At 41.7% G+C, this 23,313-nt stretch overlaps 1 protein-coding gene across 1 annotated transcript in view; it reads left to right on the forward strand.

The window, feature by feature from the left end:
* Window positions 1-262: 262 nt before the first annotated feature.
* Window positions 263-23,313, forward strand: part of RBM24 (RNA binding motif protein 24) — a 44,684-nt gene continuing 21,633 nt past the window's right edge. The window contains exons 1-3 of the mRNA XM_077933268.1: window positions 263-427; window positions 4,728-4,863; window positions 7,377-7,528. Of these exons, the coding sequence (XP_077789394.1) occupies window positions 278-427; window positions 4,728-4,863; window positions 7,377-7,528 (438 nt within the window). The 5' untranslated portion in view covers window positions 263-277. The remainder of the gene's footprint in view (window positions 428-4,727; window positions 4,864-7,376; window positions 7,529-23,313) is intronic.

Consider the following 23,313-nt stretch of genomic DNA (forward strand, 5'->3'; position numbering starts at 1 on the left):
TATTTTGCAGCTACAGCAAAGGAACAGGATGCAAGCAGATGCAGGAAAAAGGTCAGCGTAAAAATGTTCCTTCCCTCCATAACTGGGAAGAATCTACCAATATTTCTTGCTGACATTCTGCTGTTCACATCTGACCTGGGGCAATTGTCCATGCTTAGGCAGGGTCACCCAGGCTAAGATGCAGAGTGCTACAGTGTGCTAAACGCTAGACAAAAGCACTTTGCTGGGCGTGATTTATTGTAGCAACAGGCCTTGGCAACAGCTTAAGTCCATAGTGATGGTTTCTGTGAAAAACAGGAGGCTGAGCTCCCTGTTCTGCTTCCAAAGAAGAGCTTGTCACAACATGGGTTGCAGCACTTCCAGCAGGGCAACTGTCAAGGAACCATCATCCAATAATCCACATCAGAGCAGAGAAGTCAAAAAGCAGGTAATATGTTGCTTAGATTTCTCTACTTCCACAAATGGTTACTTTCCAAGATCAGTGTTGCCATGCTTTGCTTCCTTTAGATGGGAGATCACTAGAGAATGGTGGTATCTCTATCATGTCTGTCTTATTTACACATACAGTGTAGCACAATGGAAGCAAATAGACTCCTGTAGGAGGCAGCAAAATCTCAAGGACCACATCTACCCTCATGAACAAGTCCAGGCCCTGCCTTCAGTCTGCATCAGCAGTAGAAGAGAGATTGGTTTGCCTCTATTCTCTCTCACGGCGCAGGCTGAAGCCCAGACTGCTACAATTACAGCATTGATCAACACTGAATTAAAATGGATTTACCCAACACAGCTGATTTGAATCACCTGTGCTGAAAATGTATAGAAGACAATGCAGGTGCTACAGGAAGTTATGTTTAACGTAAGAACATGAGAAGTGCTCCACTGGAACAGACCAAAGGCCTGTCTATTCTAGGATCCAGTTTCCCCCAGTGACCAAAAAGATGCTATGGGAAGAACAAATGCAGGATGTAAAAGGGATAAACGTTCCTAGTTAATGTAACAAAAACTGATTTTGGAGAAATGAACCCTGTACCATGATCATGGTTGCTATCATGTGTTAGGCATGATGATCCATTTTTCTATCTTCCTTTATTTCCAGTATTTTCCTGCATCTCCCCCCCCAACTTGGTCTTTTCTTATTTTTCCTACTGTGAGGGGAGTGTGGGAACAGAGGAATGGACTGTTATGCAGCGTTGCATGTAATCACTGTACAGATTTGTGCAGTTCTCTGCAATATATATATATATATATATATATGCAGGTTTTGGTGTCCTCGGGTATCTTCCCGTGTAAAAGTTGGGGTGTCTAGGCGACGTTTCGACGAGGTCTCACTCGTCATCTTCAGGCTGGTGCTTTCGGCTTCTTGTTACTGGAACAGAGCAGGATCTCAGTGTTTGAGTTCCTATAAATACTGTTGAGGAGGTTCTGGGCAGAGAGGAAGTTCCCAGGCTAGTGTGCCTTTTCTTCTTTTGTTCCTTAATTGCTTGAGGGATATCTTGAGTGATTTCTTGAGTGATATCCTGAGTACCACTTAGGTGGGTCATTAGGTGTGGATTAGTTGCTAAAGCCTTTGTGTCTTGACCTCTTGAACTTTGTGAAGAGTTTTTCTGAGAAGATGGGTGTACTACATTTAGTTGTGCTCTGGCTTGGCTTCGTGTATAGGGGCGAGCTGTGGTTTTGTGGCCTGTGCCAGCCAGATCTGTGTAGGGATTGCAGGGGGGTGCAGCATCCGGAGGTGCCACCATGGTTTGGCTACTGGATGGTGTCTGTAATTTATCTGTGGAGAGGGTCTGGGTTTGGGTCTGGTGTGGTTGATTGGTGATGGCGTTCTGTGTGCCTCTGGATCTGGTGTCAGTTTTTGTGGGGAGGGCTAATTTCCAGATGTCTGGCAAGCGGGATGTGTCGTCACGCTTGTTCATGTTGTGAGGGTGTTTCTCTATCTCGATGGCTTCCATGATTATTCTCTTGTGGTGATGTTCCATGTTAGAGAGCAATTTGGAATCTGCAAAATTAATTTCGTGTCCTGTTTCTTTCATGTGTTGGAAGAGAGAGGAAGTTTTTTCTTCTTTTTTGACGGCATTCTTGTGTTCTGCGATACGTGCATTTATTCGTCTGTTTGTTTGTCCAATGTACGTGGCTGGGCAGACTTTGCAGGGTATTTCATAGACCCCTTGGTTTTCCAACTGGATTTTATCCTTGGGGTTTCTGAGGATATTGGCTATTTTTTGGTTGGCGCAAAAGGCTGTTTTAATATTGTGTTTATGGAGGATTTTGCTAATTTTATCTGTAGTGCCCTTGATATAAGGAAGGAGGGCCATGCCATTGTTTTCTTCTGTGTCTTGGTTTTTGGGGGGTGTTTCTTTTTGGATTAGCTTCGTAACCCTGTTTTGCTGGTATCCATTGGCAATTAACACATTTGAGAGATTCTGTAACTCAGTTGTCAAGTGGTCTTTGTCAGCCAGGCGTTTGGTTCTGGAGATGAGAGTCTTGGCTACGGAGTTTATTTGTGCAGGGTGGTGGTGTGATTGTGCATGTAAGTAGCGGTTGGTGTGTGTTTTTTTCCGGTAGATAGTGTGTCCTAGGGAGCCATCAGGTTTTTTGTAGATTAGGACGTCAAGAAAGGGAAGTTGGCTCTCACCGGTCATCGCAAACCTGTACATGGAACACTTTGAAACCAATGCTTTAGACAAGTCAGAACACAAACCCAAACTTTGGCTCAGATATGTTGACGACACCTTTGTAATTTGGCCACACGGGAAGGAAAAACTGGACAGCTTCCTCACACATCTCAACAGCCTACACCCCAAAATACAATTCACTATGGAAATAGAAGCCAACAACCAACTTCCCTTTCTTGACGTCCTAATCTACAAAAAACCTGATGGCTCCCTAGGACACACTATCTACCGGAAAAAAACACACACCAACCGCTACTTACATGCACAATCACACCACCACCCTGCACAAATAAACTCCGTAGCCAAGACTCTCATCTCCAGAACCAAACGCCTGGCTGACAAAGACCACTTGACAACTGAGTTACAGAATCTCTCAAATGTGTTAATTGCCAATGGATACCAGCAAAACAGGGTTACGAAGCTAATCCAAAAAGAAACACCCCCCCAAAAACCAAGACACAGAAGAAAACAATGGCATGGCCCTCCTTCCTTATATCAAGGGCACTACAGATAAAATTAGCAAAATCCTCCATAAACACAATATTAAAACAGCCTTTTGCGCCAACCAAAAAATAGCCAATATCCTCAGAAACCCCAAGGATAAAATCCAGTTGGAAAACCAAGGGGTCTATGAAATACCCTGCAAAGTCTGCCCAGCCACGTACATTGGACAAACAAACAGACGAATAAATGCACGTATCGCAGAACACAAGAATGCCGTCAAAAAAGAAGAAAAAACTTCCTCTCTCTTCCAACACATGAAAGAAACAGGACACGAAATTAATTTTGCAGATTCCAAATTGCTCTCTAACATGGAACATCACCACAAGAGAATAATCATGGAAGCCATCGAGATAGAGAAACACCCTCACAACATGAACAAGCGTGACGACACATCCCGCTTGCCAGACATCTGGAAATTAGCCCTCCCCACAAAAACTGACACCAGATCCAGAGGCACACAGAACGCCATCACCAATCAACCACACCAGACCCAAACCCAGACCCTCTCCACAGATAAATTACAGACACCATCCAGTAGCCAAACCATGGTGGCACCTCCGGATGCTGCACCCCCCTGCAATCCCTACACAGATCTGGCTGGCACAGGCCACAAAACCACAGCTCGCCCCTATACACGAAGCCAAGCCAGAGCACAACTAAATGTAGTACACCCATCTTCTCAGAAAAACTCTTCACAAAGTTCAAGAGGTCAAGACACAAAGGCTTTAGCAACTAATCCACACCTAATGACCCACCTAAGTGGTACTCAGGATATCACTCAAGAAATCACTCAAGATATCCCTCAAGCAATTAAGGAACAAAAGAAGAAAAGGCACACTAGCCTGGGAACTTCCTCTCTGCCCAGAACCTCCTCAACAGTATTTATAGGAACTCAAACACTGAGATCCTGCTCTGTTCCAGTAACAAGAAGCCGAAAGCACCAGCCTGAAGATGACGAGTGAGACCTCGTCGAAACGTCGCCTAGACACCCCAACTTTTACACGGGAAGATACCCGAGGACACCAAAACCTGCATTCCTGTACCCGTGAAAATCTACGAAAGCAAATATATATATATATATATATTAGATAGCAGTGCAGCAATGGCAAGACTAACGAGCAAAACCTATGTCAATAGGAGCTGGGTTTGCCTGTGTGGCTTGGAAGAATCTACTGCTGCATCAGCACATATAATTTAGCTGCAATATATGGTCAGAGACAATGCTCTGCTATCCAGTGAAATGCACATTTGCAGTGCAAGCAAACCAAGGGTGACAAGATGCAAAGCAGGCCAGGATTAGTGAATGGGGCTGCAGTGAAGCAGCCAAGTTTACAACAACCTTGATTACTTTTACAACTATCACCACTGTCATACCAGGGCAGGGGGCGCTAATCTTCCTCAGCCCTTCCCTCCCTCCAAGGCAAGCTTCAGGAGAACAGAATAAACTTAAACAATTGTGCAAAGAACACCAGTAAACTCAACAACTGGCATTTGTTTTATACTGTATAAATTTTGTGAAGATAAATGCTAATATCAATTTTTCCCCAGGCTGAAAATGATCCACTTACTGGAACAGTTAACACTGTCTCCCAAGGTGGGTCAGTTGCTGAAGATTATTCCAGTGAAGGAAGGCTGCCAGACAGCGGTACAGGAAAGCTACCACCAGCTAATGAACAAAATACAGGTGTGAATTACTAGCATCTAAGTAACATAAAGCAGTGTTTTATGTTCGGTAGCAGGTAGAGAATGGCTAAAAGCCAGAGAGCCTAGGGCTTGCCGATCAGAAGGTTGGCGGTTCAAATCCCCGCAATGGGGTGAGCTCCCATTACTTGGTCCCTACTCTTGTCAACCTGGCAGTTCAAAAGCACACCAAAAAGTGCAAGTAGATAAATAGGTACCGCTCCGGCGGTAAGGTAAACAGTGTTTCTGTACGCTGCTCTGGTTCGCCAGAAGCAGCTTAGTCATGCTGGCCACATGACCCGGAAGCTGTTAGCCGGCTCCCTTGGCCAGTAAAGCAAGATTAGTGCCGCAACCCCAGAATCATCCGCGACTGGACTCAACAGTCAGGAGTCCCTTTACCTTTATGTTCAGTGCACATTTGCACTCTGTCCACTGATTTTTTTAAAAGGCCACTTCTTGCCTAGATGTTTCATCTGTTTATTTTCTTTCTGGTTTACTTCTTCTTGCTTGCACTCTTCATGCATATACAGTGGTACCTTGTCTAGCGTCCGCCTTGTCGAGCGCCCGTTTCATTGAACGTCCGCAGCAAACCCGGAAGTACCGGAACGGGTTACTTCTGGGTGCGCTGCTCGTGCATGTGCAGAAGCGCTAAATCATGCTTTGCGCATGCACAGAAGCGGAAACCGCTCCGTGTGCAGATGCGGTGCTTTGTCTAGTGTCCTTTTCAGCCAGCGACCGGGGCTCCGGAACGGATCCCGGTTGCAAAACTTGGTACTACTGTACAGCCCACAGTAGCAAGGAGCTGCTCATGGATATGAATAGGAACATTGGAAGCTGCCTTCTACCAATTCAGACCATTGGTCTAGACTCTATCTAGCTTAGTACTGTCAACACTGATTGGCTGTGGCTCTCCCCAGGGTTAGAACAAGAAACTGTGCTGTCTGAGACAAAGGACAAGATGGTGCCCCTTTCCCATTTTTATGTATAGAAACCAACGTGATAGTGTCTTTCACCACACCAGAGGCCCCAGGAAAGGCCATGTGGCAACAGAGGGGAATGGCTGAGGGACTTGGGAAGAACTGTAAAGGACTGCTGCTACTACCCAACAGCCTTCTGAAGTGCTTTCCTCATTCTGCCCAATGGTAGGGCCAGTCCTGAGCTCCCCAGGGTTTTAGTGTGGAGTCTTTCCCAGCCTTACTTGGAGAAACCATGGTTTGAACTTGGGACCTTTTGCATGAAAGCATGTGTTCCTATTCCAGCATGCTTACTGAAATGACCACTGGAAACAATTGGGAGTGCCTAGCTGTCAGTACTGCTGAGATGAACTGTTTGTGTATAAACTGAAAAATTCAGAAAGATGTGCACTAGAATGAACAGGAACAATGGGGGAACTGAAAAGAAATCAGACAAGGAACAGTGATGTGGGCACTAGTTGAAATATGCAGCAGGCAGAACGCATTCCCATTTGAACCAAGGTCTATGGCATGACATCATGCTGATTGGAATGGAACCCAGGACAGTAACTTAGGATAACAATTATGTTCATAATCATGTCTTGTCTGCAGAACCTAATAGGCATCTGATTGACCAATGTGAGAACAGGATGCTAGACTAGGTCTGCTGATCTGACTTAGCAGAGAGAGCTCTTCTTGTGTTCAGATATTACAGGGGGTACTAGAAGCAGGAAAATGGAGGCTGATTCAAAGTATGGCAGATTTTCCTCTTGCTTAAATTTAATAGAAGACCATTTCAAAGGAAGCCAAGATAAACTATAAATAGTTTAAGAGGATCTATAGATAGAATATGAGTCCACAGAAATTGAATACCATGTGCAGGCTAAATATTTTTGGCTGGTTGAAGATGGTGTGAATGATGCTGACTTTTTACTGTTATAACAGTTGCTCTAAAGTTTCTAGATACATGCAGTTCCCACTTCACTATGCGAAAAATCACTTATCTGAAATGAGGAATTAGTACTCAAAACTCACCATACATACCATAGATTCAGCTATCTGAACAGAGCATTTTTTACTTTCTCGCTTGCCTTTCGCTAGTTGGTGGTGAGGACAGGAATGGAGGAGGGGAATGATTAGACAAATCAGAGAGCATTTTTTTCTGGATTTTCCCAGGGGTATTTTGGCTTTTGAGGGTCAACATTCCATGGTTGGGAACGCATTTGGAATTTTCCCATGCGAATCAATGGAAATTGTAAACACATTATACGAACACTCACCTATGAACAATTTCCAGAGAAGATACTGTGTTCAGTATTTTGCTTTAGCAGATTTAGGTTATAGTGCACAATTCTCCCCTCCCCCAACTTGACTCCCCTGTTCTTCATATTATGGACCTTATAAAACAAAAATATGAATTAATTCAGAGGACTGAAACTTAACAACGACGTTTAAAGAAATGCCCTTGTGTTGCTTTTTATTATGCGTCTAAAAATAAAAAACCTAATTTAAAAAACTGCCGTTATAACAAAAAAATAATGATTTAACATTTATGTTTGTGAAGACATACATAGAGGTGGACTTTCCAAGAAACCAGTGAGCTTAACAGAAAGAGAAAGACAGACATCATCAGACATACTGGAGGAGCTTCGGATGCAAGGAATAATCAAGACCTCAAGTGCAAACTCTAATAACAGAGCAGCAGATGATGCCACAGTAAGTAAATGTCAAAACTAACAGAAATACACTTTCCAGTCTGAGTTGATATTTTCTGCAGTGAACTATGGGTTACTCCTGCAATGGCTCTTTCTTGTGGAATTGAGAATTTATTTAATTAAGCTGTTTATGTAATGTATGAGAAATTCTATTCTATTCTATTCTATTCTATTCTATTCTATTCTATTCTATTCTATTCTAGTAAACATCCCTGTGACTATCTCTGGTGAAGGTTGGTATAAAAAATCTCTACATAAATAAATACATTTATTATATTTATTTCAATCAATTTATTTCTGAAGGTCTCCTAATCCCTTTCTTCTTCGCTGCCCCTTATATCTAAAACTCCTTCCCAAAACACCCTCAAACCTTGTCGGGCTTCTTGTAATGATTAGTCAGTTTTTTCTTTTCAAAAAATGAACTCAAAGTGACTTGCAAAAGACACAAGATGAGAAAATAAGTATAAAACAAGAATTAAAGCAACCTAAAATACAACAAATATACAAATCCAACTCAACCCCATGCCACTAAAATATGCAGAGAACTAAATTCCAGAAACCTGAGTGAATAAAAATGTTTTTACTCGGCACCTAAAAACAGATAGTGAAGGCACCAGGTGTGCCTCTCTGAAGAGAGCATTCCACAACCGGGGAGCCACCACTGAGAAGGCTTGTTCTCATGTTGCCACCCTCTGCACCTCCCTTGAAGGGGGCACACAGTGAGGGACCTAAGATGAAGAATGCAGGGTCCAGTTGGTTCATGTGAGGAGACATGGCACCTGAGGTATTAGGGTATGCTTTTTCTGTTTGGCATTTTAATCCAAATTGGCTTTCATTGACAAAAGAAACACTCTGTATAAAGTTGACATGAACTGGAAAAAATGCAGGAGATGGAATATAAGATTCAAAAATAGTAGCAAACAAGTTAAATCCTAACATTGCAGATAACATTAACAAGACTCTGAGAACTGTATGTACAAAAGTAACCTAAACACAACTAAGTAACTATGCATGTTTACTCTGAAGTATATTGTAATGTGTTAAAATATATTTTCATTATTTCTCTTTCTATTTGTTTGGTTCTTTTCAACATTATTTCAAATACTGTGATTTAATTTATTCACATGCATGCACAGAGTAGAATAAGGTAATTCCCCTTTGAAAAACAGACTTCCTTCACGGACATACATAAAATTTTACTATTTCTACAGTTGATAGATACAGGAAATCCACCAAAGAAACCACCAGCCAAACTGGAAAAGCTCGAAATCAAAAGGAAGCACATAATTTAAACAATAGAGGACTCTGAAAACAAGCCATGTGTTGAAAAGAGAAGAATCCACTAATCTGACTACATCATTCTAGTATCCGAATACCTAACGATCAATAATGTATGTAACATCACAACGTATCTTTGAATTAAGAAAGCTTCTGTTCCCCATGTTACTACTGAACTTGGCTCTTACTGGAAGAGGTGTTTCTAAACAAGTTAACTGACAGAGGCTAAAACAAATTTGAAATTTTCCCCCTTCCTGCCTTCCCTCCATCCTATGATCTGATTAAATTCAACATGCATCCAGTGAAATAGACTCTAGTCCCAAACTGTAGTGTCACAATACGTGTTAGGTCATTAAGGTGCCACAAGGCTTTTTGTTGTTCCTGCTTCAGCATGCAATGTACAGTCGTACCTTGTTTTTCGAACAGCTTAATTTACAAACAACTTGGAACTCGAACGTCACAAACCTGGAAGTAGGTGTTCTGGTTTGCGAACTTTGCCTCAGAAGCCAAACAAGCAGGGCGACTTCTGCAGCTTCCGATTGGTTGCAGGACGCTCCTGCACACATTCTGTTCGAAAACCAAGGTGCAACTGCACTGATAGAGCTGTAACTCTGACAGGAAGGTCAACAGCTTCTAACGACAGTCTTACTCAGGTAGTCTTAACGTGGGTAAAACTCAAGCATGGGGTTGGGAAAATCAATACTGCTGTGGTTGACCATGACCTTCACATATTCAAAGTGTTTTTTTCATGCTGAGCATGCATGCATACAAGTTCTATGCACAGAGGCTGTCCCCATGCACCCTTCACAATAAAGGGTCCTGGATTATATATACAGGGCCTATGCACCTATAAACAGCGTTTGAAACTCCCATTGTTCTAGGCGCATTTTGTGACAAGGAATTTCATTTAAGCGAGCAGTTTCTGAGCTCTAGGCGCAGTACTGAGCCTAAGATTTCAGATTAAAATTGCCACTGCTGTAAGAAAAGGAGGACCCTTTTCTGCCTCCCCACTTCCAGCCACTCTGATGACTGGAAAAGGGACCCTCATAAGACTATTAGGGGAGTGGGCACGGGAAGTATGGTTTTGTTTTTGCAGTCTTCAGATGAGGACTAGACCATGTGAAAAATGAACATAATATTTTAGCTGCAGTTCATTCATTTTCCGCTTTGTATTCTTGTTATAAAGAAGTGTGCCTAGTAGACACTCCATTGTGGCGCCCATAACCTAAGAGCCATTTACTTCCCAGCTTTCATATCTCTGTTTCTATAAATTGTATGCCTGCAAGCTCTGTGCTAAAAGCAACGATTAGCACATTGAGGTAAGGGCGGGGCCTACCTTTGCAATACCCATCTCCCCCCTCCACATGTTAATTATATTCACATTAAGAATTTGTTTGTGGTGCTAGCCTATGCGTATGCATGTCTCTACAAATGTTGTATCCCTACCCCATTTAAAGAGGCATCTCTTTTCAGACAAGAGAAGAGCAAATGAAAAAGGAATTGCTGACTGGCAGACCATCACCACTAACCTCCCATGAAAGCAGAACTACAGGGAGTGACATAGACTGTTCAGCTTCTGAAGCTGAAAAAACTTCTAATACTTTTCAGTTGCTTTCCTTAAATCTGGGTTCAGGAAGCTGGATAGAGAAAGAAGACTGGGATGATAATGTAAATGGCAATTTTGAAGGTTTCAGTATGGTGGAGTCAGATGTCACTTATAATATGGTAAATGAAGCATTTTAATCAGTACAATTTCTTTCAAACATATTTGAGCTATGGAAGTTAAATCTCTAGGTTTTCACCTGCATTAAAATAAACGTACTAAGAACCAAACAAAAACATTTGATTATGGTTTAATTTGATAGGATATTTTCAATTTCCTTCCCCACAGACAAATAAGAATATGATGTAACTCATTCTAGCAGGATTGTTTATTATTTTCAAATACGAAGAAATTGATACAGTTTGTAAGTGAATAAATATTCAGAGTTAATGAAGCAGAATAACAAACTTGAAATAGACCTTTAAAATGGTCTCATTGTTGACTGTTTCTACTTTAGAGCAAAAGAAAACTTTGCCATCCTAATCACTGAGGTATTGATAAAAGGAGGGATAAACAGTGCAATCCTACGTATGTCCACTCAGTCAGAAATAATTGTATTGTTGCAGTGTTAGCACTAGGGCCACCAATGAACCATGTACCGAAACATCAGTTAAACAATTTAGATTTTAAATAGATAAATTTGCTGGGACCCCCGGAGGAGAGACAGCGAAATGAACTGATAGAGCAGAGTCTTTCCCATTTGTACATAACTGTTGGCTCCATTATTAGCATAATCAGCCTTACTTCATGTCCACTGGTGGCTACATTAACAGAAGCTATCCAACAGTTGGCTGTTCCCAGACTGAACGTTCTAGAATTCAACGTGAAAGCAGGCAAGCCAGTAGTGTTGATCCAGCAAGGGCAATGCCTAGGAGGACACAGGTCTCTCTACCCCCTTATTGTCCTTCTTGATGCAGCCTTGCTTCTACAAGGGAGTGGGAGGCAAACATCTGTAGTATCCAGGATAACATGTCCAGCATACACTGCTAAATAAAGACATGCTGCTGTCAGCAGTGCCAGGACCAGTCACGGTTTGCTGAAATTGGGAGATTAGTTCCTTTCACAATACCAGGAGAATTGTGTTGTTTTTTGGCGTGTGTGTGTGTGTGTGTGTGTGTCCGTCCCCACTACCTGAAACATCCCCATTACACCATGGATATTACTTAAAATGCAAACATGTTCCACCCTTAACATTTTTCTGAAAAATAATGCTGACGTACTTGTGAATGTTTTGTAACTTTTATGCTTCAGATATAAATCTCTCAAGCAATAAATACATGCAAACATGTTAGCCCAAAACAGCCATGCAATTTCACACCTTGCATCGGCAATCTGGGATCGTCAGGAGGTGGTAGAAAGAAGCAAAATTGGCACAGTGTAAGAAAAGGAAACTTCAGTGAGTGTTCATGCAGTTTATTGCAGAGAACAGTAGATGGAGCCCTGGTGAGCGTCAGCACTGAAAAACTTACACTCAAGTCAAAACTGGAGCACCAAAGATATCAGGGACCTGATGCAATAACAGCCTTCATCAACCTGGTCCCTCCAGATGTTTTTGACTTCCATTTCCATCAACTCCAGACATCATGGGCTACTGGGGGGCACTAGGTTAGCAAAACCTCCTACGTAACATTCCATACTCAATTGCACCGTCTTGAAGCTCAACATTTTTGAAGGCTTAGTTTCAGGTTTTTGTGAGTGCTGGATAAAAAGCAAGAGATTTTTTTTTTATCTAAAGGTGTTTGGATATGAATCTCTGATCTTGCCCCCCACTGCCACCAGCTCCTTGAACAAAACAAATATAATAATAATAATTTATTATTTGCAGCCTACCCACCTCACTGGGTTGCTCCAGCCACTCTGGGCAGCTTATATGGTTTATAACTGTTACTGACAGATACTGACACCCATTTCAGACTCTTGCCAGTGACCCACCAGCATAATGTAGCCTGATGCTGTGAAAAATGTATAGGATCAAAAGGTATGTTCAGATTAGGGCTGCAAGACAAATCACAACCGTCCTTTGAAATTTGTACAACTTTAAATCTTGCCATGCAGTTCTCTAACTGAGCAATGTGTGCAAAAACACTTATACAGTGGTGCCCCGCAAGACGAATGCCTCGCAAGACGAAAAACCTGCTAGACGAAAGGGTTTTCCGTTTTTGAGTTGCTTCGCAAGACGATTTTCCCTATGGGCTTGCTTCGCAAGACGAAAACGTCTTGCGAGTCTTGCGATTTTTTTCCGCTCCCCCCCTTTTTCTAAGCCCCTAAGCCTTTAATAGCCTTTTAGCCCCTAAGCCGCTAAGCCTTTAATAGCCGCTAAACCGCTAATAGCGCTAATCCGCTAAGCCGCTAATAGGGTTGCTTCGCAAGATGAAAAAACCGCTAGACGAAGAGACTCGCGGAACGGATTATTTTCGTCTTGCGAGTCACCACTGTAATGAGCTGAAATGCAGCTTCATCAATGGAAATAGCAGGCAATACAATGGGGAACCTGTGGCCCTCCAGATGTTCCTGGACTACAATTACCATCATCCCTAATCTGCTGTCTAGGGCTGATGGGAAATGGAGTCTAATCAATGTATGGAAGCAGCGCGTTCTTGACATACAACAATGTAATGTATTAGTGGGAAATACATTGGAAAAAAGGAGAAATTTGCACTAACATGCTGCTAAATTTTCAGGACAGCTTATAAAAACAAATTTGCAATATGGAGAACAGAATTTAAGATTAGAAGAATTAGAAACTGAGAGAAACTAAAACCCACACCTAGTTCAGGTGCAATGGAATTCAAACCAGGATCCTTACTTCCTTGCCCACTGCACTACCGAGATTGCTGGTCAGAAGAAGGTATTGGTGAGTTAGGATCAAAATGCACCACCAGAGTCCTGAATCCCCCAGCCTTAAAAACGGGGGTCAGCAAACTTTTTCAGCAGGGGGCTAGTCCACTGTCCCTCAGACTTTGGGGGGGCCAGACTATATTTTGGGGGGAGAGAAAAAAAGAACGAATTCCTATGCCCCACAAATAACCCAGAGATGCATTTTAAATAAAAGCACACATTCTGCTCACGTAAAAACACCAGGCAGACCCCACAAATAACCCAGAGATGCATTTGAAATAAAAGGGCATATTCTACTCATGTAAAAACATGCTGATTCCCGGACCGTTCATGGGCCGGATTTAGAAGGTGATTGGGCCGGATCCAGCCCCCGGGCCTTAGTTTGCCTACCCATGCTTAAGAATAAGGTGACCATCACAGAGCCAATCCCTGCAGATACCCCTTGTGACTAAGCAACAGAGGCACGGATGAGTTTGTCTGTTTCTGATATATTCTTTATGCCGCTATGGTTAACAGATCTCCCGAAGTGAGTTTCTTGTTCTTTCATGCTATTATAACGTATTATATTACACCTTCAATTTGTGATGTCATTAGACAGATTTACCATGCACCTAATGCTTCTAAATTATAAACTAGCTAAGCAAAAGTAGTTGTTTCACTATCATTACACTGCATTCTGAAATAGCTACGGGGGGGGGGGGGATCTATGGTTGAAAGTAGGGGTGGGAAACCTTTCACAGACCAAGGCCACATTCCCATCTGTGTGACCTTCCAGGAGACGCATCCCAGTGATGTGCAAGGCCAGAGGCAAAAGTAAACCAAGCACTGTGTGTAAATTTTACCTTTCTATAGCAGTCTGGTTTCTACACACATTCACACCCCTTCTCTATCCTTGATTCAGGCAACTGAGAGGTATTATAAGAGTCCAAGGACACATTCAAGCCAGGCTTCAGTACCTGCATCAGATTTCAGTTTGAGTTTATTTGTTGGTGCTTTTAAAGCACCAGTCCAACAAAAGCTTTAGACATGAAAGTAGCTAAGTTATGTCTTGCATATTGCACATTTTGTTTGGCAGATAAGGCAGGACTCCTACAATCCGTGCAGATAAGGCAGGACTCCTACAATCTGTGCATTTCTAGTCTGCACTAATTCCAAAATATGGATTTCCAGCCTGACTTAAAAATAGATAAAAGAATGCTTGAAATAGCCTACATTCCTATCAACAAGTGATAACCAACTAACCTTGTGGTGTTAAAGCTCAGGCAGAACGCTGGTCTAGAAAGGAAGACATTAGACTGTGCCTTCGGTGCCTTCGGTTGCATCCATACTTAGTTACAATTACTGCCCCATATTGCTAAAGCATGGGGTCTTTAGGAACCAATCTTGGAAGATCAGTATGATTCCATCTAAAAGCCAACATGGTCCCTTGCTTGGGAAGGGAATAGTTTTTTAATAAAAAAAATAGAATGAGTAGGGCAGTTTTGAAGTTCAGGTGGAAGAAAAATGAAGACTGAGAACCTTGTGTAAGCCATACAAATCACATCTGAGCATCAGGATCTGTACTACTCAAGTGTTCAGTCTAGCAATCCTTTCAATGTGCTTGTGATGCAGGACAAGCTTTTATTAGCTACACAACGTGCATTTAAAAAGCACAATATCTAATCCTGAACAGAGGGAAAGAGGGCACTGTGACATAACATTTTCCAACAGCTGCCATAACAACATGCTCTTGCCAGACAACTGCAGAATGCTGGAGACAGGCCTGCACATTTCCAGCTCCAAGTCTAGCTACTGTGTTTGAAATATCAAAGTATAAGCCACCACACCAGTCTACACTGCAACATATCCTTTTCCGACTCTGTCAAACCACAATAATGCTTCAAAACGTTATTCTGGTGGCTAAAAGGGGTGTTCCTGGGTCTTAAGCAGCACTGTAGCAGGGAAAGCGGCAACATATTACCAGAGCATGGGGATAGTAGAAGCTGAACGCAGAGAACCTTTTGCCATACTGCTGCTAAAGAAATTCATATGCTCGGGGAACTAATGTTTGGCCTGTTTTAGGCAAGAGTTGCACTTGTTTACAGACCAAGAGAGGGGATAGAGCCATCTTGGTCACTAAAGCAAATACTGGCATGTATCTGTGTACAAAGTGCCCTCCATCAGCTGAGACGGGTGTGTCAGCTACAACCCCTCTAAAACAGAGATAATCTGTCCACAAATATCCATCGGCCAGACTAGGCTACTACTATGTATTATGTAGGGCTGCCTTTGAAGGCTTCTCAAAACTTCATCAAAATATTGTTTTGAGCCTATGAAATGAAACTCATCAATTAGAATATGTCTCATATCTTCAACAACCATACTGACTCCCAGGCCTTTTCCAAACAAGATTCAAAGTGCTGGTGTTTACCTTTAAAGCTGCATGTGGCTTTGGACTGGTGTGCCTGAAGGAGTGCTTCTCATGCACAAACCTGCCTTCTTCAGGTGCTCCCAACTGAGTAGCAGCCAATGAAATATATTTTATCAATTATGGCATAGGACCTTTGAAATGCTTCCCTGCCCAGAGGCCCACTTAGTACCTGCTCAAAGGTATTTTTGGCATCACACAAAGGCTTTTTAAAATTTCCTGGGCCCTTTACCATATTGGTCAAATTGGGTTTTATTCTGTTCCAGTGGTGTGCCTATTGTTTCTGCTTTTTTGTTGTTTGATATAGGGTTTTCTTGTTGTTAAGTTGTTAAAAGGCAGCTAACAGAATATTCTGGAGTAGGATTACTGAAAAAGAGGACATATTTCTTAAATAACTAAATGAATGTGAAGTCACCAGCTAGAACCTTTGGATGGTATCCAATGTCAGTCTTACTCAGAGTAGACCCATTGAAATTCCTAGACAGTACTAACTTACATTCATGAATTTCAATGGGTCAACTCTGAATAAAGAGTCAGATACAACCCCTAGTTGTTCTTATCTATTCATAAGAGCTTGGATTTAGAGGTTACTATTCACAGAACAGTGGGGCAGTTTTTGCCTATGACCTCTGCAGCCTGTACTGTCTCATTTCTCATGCTGTTCAATCCTCAACTTCACATGTTCTCCAACCATTAAGGACCACTTCTCCATATATGAACCAACCCAGACCTTGCAATTGTCATCAGAGGCCCTTCTTCGTGTGTCACCTCTCCCAGAGGTCCAGAAGGTGGCAACAAATGAACAGGCCTTTTCTGTAGTGGCTCTCCATTTGTGGAATGCTCTTCCCAGGGAGGCCTGCCCGGTGCCTTCATTACATACTTTTAAATTGCAATGCCAAAACATTTCTCTGTAACCAGGCCTTGGGCTTATTAAACAACTATGGCCTTTGAAATGTGTTTGTAAAGGTAAAGGTAAAGGTACCCCTGCCCGTACGGGCCAGTCTTGACAGACTCTGGGGTTGTGCGCCCATCTCACTTAAGAGGCTGGGGGCCAGCGCTGTCCGAAGACACTTCCGGGTCACGTGGCCAGCGTGACAAGCTGCATCTGGCAAGCCAGCGCAGCACACGGAACGCCGTTTACCTTCCCGCTGGTAAGCGGTTCCTATTTATCTACTTGCACCCGAAGGTGCTTTCGAACTGCTAGGTTGGCAGGCGCTGGGACCGAACGACGGGAGCGCACCCCGCCGCGGGGATTCGAACCGCCGACCTTTCGATCGGCAAGTCCTAGGCGCTGAGGCTTTAACCCACAGCGCCACCCGCGTCCCAATGTGTTTGTAGGAGGGAGGTTATTGGTCTTCTTTGTTTCTTGTTATGTATTTTGTGTTCTTTCTCGTAATTTTATGTTGTGAACATCTTTGGATGAAGAGTGGCATAATTTAATAAACAATAATAATAATAATTATAATAACAACCCTCTGGAGCAGATTTTCAGAGGTGGTGGTAGAAATTGGGAAAATTCACTCTCCCTGTCCCTTCTATAACATTCAGTGAGTGGAGTTCCACTCACAGGTTTTCTGGATTCAATACTTTGAAAAATATTACTTGGTGCTTATATAACATTTCTCTTCAGTGCTCCTAGCATGTTATATTCATTATCACACACAATACAAGTCCTTACAATACCACAACACTGTATGCTGGTATTATAATGCCCACATGGCAGAGGGAGATTTGGGGGGGGGGGGGAGAGCTGTTCAGTCATTCTTCTCTACACACATTGGGGCAGGGAGGAGAGCAGGACTGCACCCACTCGGGGCCCTAGCTTGCCTCCTATGCACTTTCTGTGCAAAAGAGCCTATACTCATACAAACTGAATGCATGTAAGCTCTGCTTATTATACAATCAGGGATCCTGCCTACTCAGCGTTTCCCAATTGTGCTGATGGAGCCTATGTGCATAGCTGGAATAGTGCTAATGACTTGCCTAAGATCTCCCACTGGGTTCATAGTTGAACTGAGATTTAAAGTAAAGCACTTTCTAGCACATTTGCATTACAAACCAAACTAAAGCAAGAGCCCTTTTAAACCTCATCTATGAAAGCTCCATTAATTACATGGCTACTCTCTCCTTACAGCCAATAATTCTAGTATTCGGTTCAGAAGAGGATACTCATTATTTCTTCCAATAGTCAAACCTTCTTAAATAATTCACCCCTTGCATTATAATCTGTAACTTTTGCTTGTATTAACTATTGAAGCACCATAACTCCTTGTAAGTTTATAAAGAAAGTAGGCTGAAGGACAATAAAGTGTAAATTCAGTTGTCACAAAATCCAAATGGGCACACTTGAGAACTAAGTAGACTCCAGTTCATTCCTAAAATCTAGTATTCGCAAAGATGCCATCAATAAATAAACACCATCTAGTATACAGTTGCCTTTGTTCAGTTTATTCCTGCTGATTTATTAATGGCTGTATCTTATTTCCGAATTCAGTTTCACGAGTGAAATTGTAGATTAAAAGAATAGAAATCAACAAGAAAAGAGTATTGTCAGGTACACAGGTCTTATTCTCATGTAAGTGTGCATAAGACTGCAGCCTAAAGCTGCAGCCCTATGTGCTTGTATGTGACAGCACACCCCATTGAACTTAATAGAACTTAATTTCAAATAAACATTTGAATAATTAGCACATAACTCAGTGAAGTTTTCTACACTTTACTATGCTTCTCTTTGTACAAAAATATCAAAGTGCTCACACCTGTTAGGGATTCCATGTGTGCTCAGCTCTAAATAGCTTTCAAATTAAATTTGCTGCCATATATCAGTGTTAAACTTGTCCAATTATCAACAGGTGCCCATGAGCTATACTCTTTATGTTTACTACCTTGATAGCATATCATTTGGGACGACTTTAAAGTCTCTATAGCAGGCCCTGTCTTTATTTTTGTCATGTAAAATGCCAAGAAGAACATCTGTGCATTATCATGTTACACTTACTATCTCAATCTTGGCTGTGACAGACAGAGCGGATCTGTTTTCCTTAGGCCTGAAGGGATCTCTCTCGGAATAAAACTAGTCTTGGTGATACTACGGTCTGCGCCTGAAGCATGCAATGTATTTTCTGGAGTACTTCACTCTTAGCATACTCAGGACCCAGAAAAGGTCGTCAAAAAGGGAGACAGGCACATTATACAATCAGCAATACATGATAAGCACAATGGCAAGAGGTGTAAGAGTGTTTAGGGTTTTCCAGTAGGAAGTCAAATGATACCCCATATAAGGTATGCCTATTTCAAGTATTTCATTAAGAAAACTTTGCTCGGAGTGCAACCATTAGCTAATAAAGCATTTTCTAAGAGCGCACAATTTTAAGCCTTTTTGAAATCACATCAAAAATGCAGCTCTCATGAGCCAAAACTGTTTTTAATAGAAAAACAGATTATTTAATGTGTTTGTTTTTATCCCGGCATGTGAACTGAAAGCTTTCTGATCGCTCCATCTTCATTTCAAATATCAGAAATACAGTGCCGGACTAAACCCTGTGGAGACCCCGTAGGTAGTCGAAATATCTCCTAATACGTTTTTGTAATTTCCTTCAAAATCAAATCAATATTATTTTGATCTGTTGTTGCAGGGCCCCTAAAAGACTTGGGCCGGTGCCTACTCTGCCTATTTGCTAATCCAGCACTGCAGAAGTAACCTCGATTTAGGCTAGAGATGTATACACACTTACTGAGGAGTTAAGTCCCATGCACCTCAGTGGGGCTTGCTTCCGAGTAGACATGTATAGGATTGCGCTGTTGCTGAAGTCATAATACCCTCCTTCCAAATGCCTTCTGGGTCATTATCATATGCTGAAATAAACCATTGGGAGGAATAAATAGAGTGGAATATAATCGGTGGGCCTTTGTTGTCTTCAGCAGCCTGCTGAATGACTACATGACATCCCCTGCTCTCTGACATGACAGACATCTGGTGCGTATAAATAAATAAAAAGACTGACAATACTGTTAATGTTAATACCACTGAATTCAGTAGCAATCGGTAAGCTGGCAAGCTGTCTGCTCATTGCTACCCCTGACAGGAAGACTATAACAAAATGCATCAGTTAAAACTATTCATTGTAAGTGATAGTCTGCTTCAGGGATGCTAAATTATAGTATCCCCAAAAGACACACAGGATGGTCTTCCAATTTATATTCTTTATGGACACTGATAATTTATTTAAAAGTGCAGTAGAAAATAATCCTTATTCCTTACACGGCGGCATTTGTATGAAAGCCCTTAACAACACAATCAGAAATGACTTGGGTTACTTAGGAAGTCCTAGATAAGTTTGCGGCATTTCAGAAACACGTTGTTAGGAAACTTGAAATCTCAACCTGTCAGAATTCAGTTTTTTATTGTAACGATGACTGTCAATAACCAAAATCTCTGTCTAATCTGTTGGGAACTAACTGTACAACTTCTGACAATAGAAGTTGTTATTTCTTAGTGCTGCCTTTTTAAAGCACACTTGACAAGTACATTACTTTCTCTGGTGGTTTGGTCACTGAAAAACTAAATACTTGGCCTCATACTACAATGCTCATGATGACATCAGAATTGTGAAGGTACTTCCACAGCAGATAGAAAGCTAGAATCTAGTGCACAAAGACTCCAATATTCCCTGATTTAAAAAAAAATCTGAAAAGAGATTTTTTCTTTACCTCTGTTTTGAAGCTCAGGATATGAAGGTGCATCAGAAGTCACAAACACTCCAGGGCAGAATAAGTCAAGGTACACGCAGGACCAACACTGAGCTGCAGAAATTCTGTAACTGAAGCACCCTCAAGACTGTGGGAGACAGGATTTGCAGTGGCAATTAGTAATATAAATATGAAAATGGGACAAGCCATACATGTGTGATGCTTCCTCAATCACAAGCTTTAAAAATCCAGAGTTTAGAAAAAGGGGGATTTTGAATAGCACCTATTTAAATATATGCATGTTTTCAAGAATGCATGTTATATTTACAAATGTGGCACATTTGATAAAAATGTCAATCTTGACCAAGGATAGCCAGCTAGTTAGCTGCCTGTGAGCCAGGTATGACCCTAGACCTCCACTCCAAATTTTCAGATTTTCACTCTAGGCCTTCTCCTTGTGAAGATGCAAGTAAAAGAATGCAAGCAGTAAAAGCTCATAGAGAAGTAAATGTCACCCTGCTCTCCAGTGTGCTGGCCAATGCATGAGATAAGTAGCTACCAGTATGCCTGTGTATGTTTAATTGCATGAAAGAAAATTGCCCTGCTCCTCTAAGTCATTGTACCATAAATGTCCAGGCAACAGGCCTGTCCTAGGCAAATCTTAAACAAGTCGTGGCTAAGGGTTTGCTCAAAGGACCAGTGCAATCCTAGGCTTGTCTACTAAGTCCCATTGCGTTCAGTGAACAGCAATCATGAAACTAGTAAATATAAATGAACTCAGATGGACTTCTGAGAAAACAAGCCAAGGACAGCACTATGACATAATCTACAACAGGGGTAGCTAATTTATGGTCCTCCAGATGTTGCTGAACTGTAACTCTCATCACCCCCAAGTATTGAGCATGCTGCCTGAGACTGAGGGGCCTGTACTACAGCAACATACTGAGGACCACAGGTTCTCCATCTTGAATCTAGATCATTACATTTCTCTAGTATCCCACTTATCACAATCTGCCTGAAAAGGTTCATATACAGATGTAATGATTTTGTATTTTTTAAATCAAATGCTGCAGATGCTATACAATCCTTTCCAACACAGCACATTAATACAATTAAATACAATAGCAACCTACAAAGAAGTCTAAATAAGAGCATAAAAAGGTAAAGGGAACCCTGACCATTACGTCCAGTCGTGACCAACTCTGGGGTTGCGCGCTCATCTCGCTCTATAGGCCGAGGGAGCCGGCGTTTGTCCACAGACAGCTTCCGGGTCATGTGGCCAGCATGACTATGCCGCTTCTGGCGAACCAGAGCAGCACATGGAAACACCATTTACCTTCCCGCCGGAGCGGTCCCTATTTATCTACTTGCACATGATGTGCTTTCGAACTGCTAGGTTGGCAGGAGCAGGGACCGAGCAACGGGAGTTCACCCCGTCGCGGGGATTCGAACCGCCAACCTTCTGATCGGCAAGTCCTAGGCTCTGTGGTTTAAACCACAGCGCCACCCGCGTCCCCAAAATAAGAGCATAGTATGCTCTATTAAATAATACTTTATGGTTTAAATAAATATTACAAGGGATGTTCTACAAGTTATGTGTGGGAGGGATATAATTTAATAAACAGGGCAAAAACAACCTGATAAAATACCAAATTAAATCTGCAGCATTGACACCGGGCATTATAAAAACTCATCAAATGTTAGAAATCTGGGGAAATAAAATATTTAAACTCCAAAACATTCAGCTATAATAACGCATATAAACTTCAGCTTTCTTTCTAGTCAGGATTAGCAGATATCCAGTATCCCTGGATCCCTCTACCTTTTTCTTGACATAGCACAAGAGTACTTTTTTGTTTTGACCACAGAGGTCCTTCATTGATGGCTGGTTGGCAAGAATGGTTGGCATCTGTTTCCTATTACTTACGGTAAGTAGAGCAGCACATACAGTTACACAACTTAAAGGTCATAAACAATTGCCTTTTGACACTTAAAACATTGTGCCACCAGTTGTGCAGTAGCTAACACTAAACAGCCAGCTTTACTATTGTGGGGAGCAATTATAATGTAAACATAGCGGATATGAACCTTACTGATTACATAAAAAAGCAATGATGCAAATTAAGTGTTCCACTAGTAACTAGCTCAATGCACTAGCACCATAAATTATATGAACTATAATAATAATATAATAATATAATATAATATAATAATATAATATAATATAATAATATGGGTTTGAGCCCCACATTGAGCAAAAGATTCCTGCATTGTAGGGGGTTGGACTAGATGACCCTTGGGGTCCTTTTCAACTCTGCAATTATATGATTCTGAGTCTCAAATACTAGTTGCTAGAGATCAATAATGGGAGGTTGTTATTGCAATCAGGCTTTGCTTATAGAGTTTCAGTAGGCATTTGATTGACCACCGTAAGAACAGAATGTTAGATCAGATGGGCTTTTATCCGATCCAGGAATCTTGTTATATATATATATATATATATATATATATGCATTTCTTAAGTTGGAACGGCTTTCATCTGTCCATCATAGATACATTTGTGCGCTAGAGGTTTGCTCTAAGATGCCTTGAAGCTGACCTCATAAAGCAAAGTGATTGTGTTGTTTAATGGTGATTTAATTTCAAAAGAACAATTTTATGCAGCAAAGCAAAAGCTTCAGAATAAATATCTGAACCATGTTTTCCCCTAGGACACTGAGAGCAAAGTAAAATGTGCTGGTGAAACACACATTCTGTTTTAGCAAGTGCATACCCATGTAACACTCCATAAAGTATGGTTTTGCAAGCAACACTGGGTGAACAAACGACAAACAGTTTCACGTAATGTGACATCCAAACCTGGGATTGTGGTTTCATTAATCCTAACAAACCATGAATGCTAGCCAGTTTTATTTGCTTAGCAATCATGGTTTGTTAGGGTGAAACGAAAGTACAATCCTGGGCTTGGACA

Source organism: Podarcis muralis, chromosome 8 (assembly GCF_964188315.1).
Source record: "Podarcis muralis chromosome 8, rPodMur119.hap1.1, whole genome shotgun sequence".
NCBI lineage: Eukaryota > Metazoa > Chordata > Lepidosauria > Squamata > Lacertidae > Podarcis > Podarcis muralis.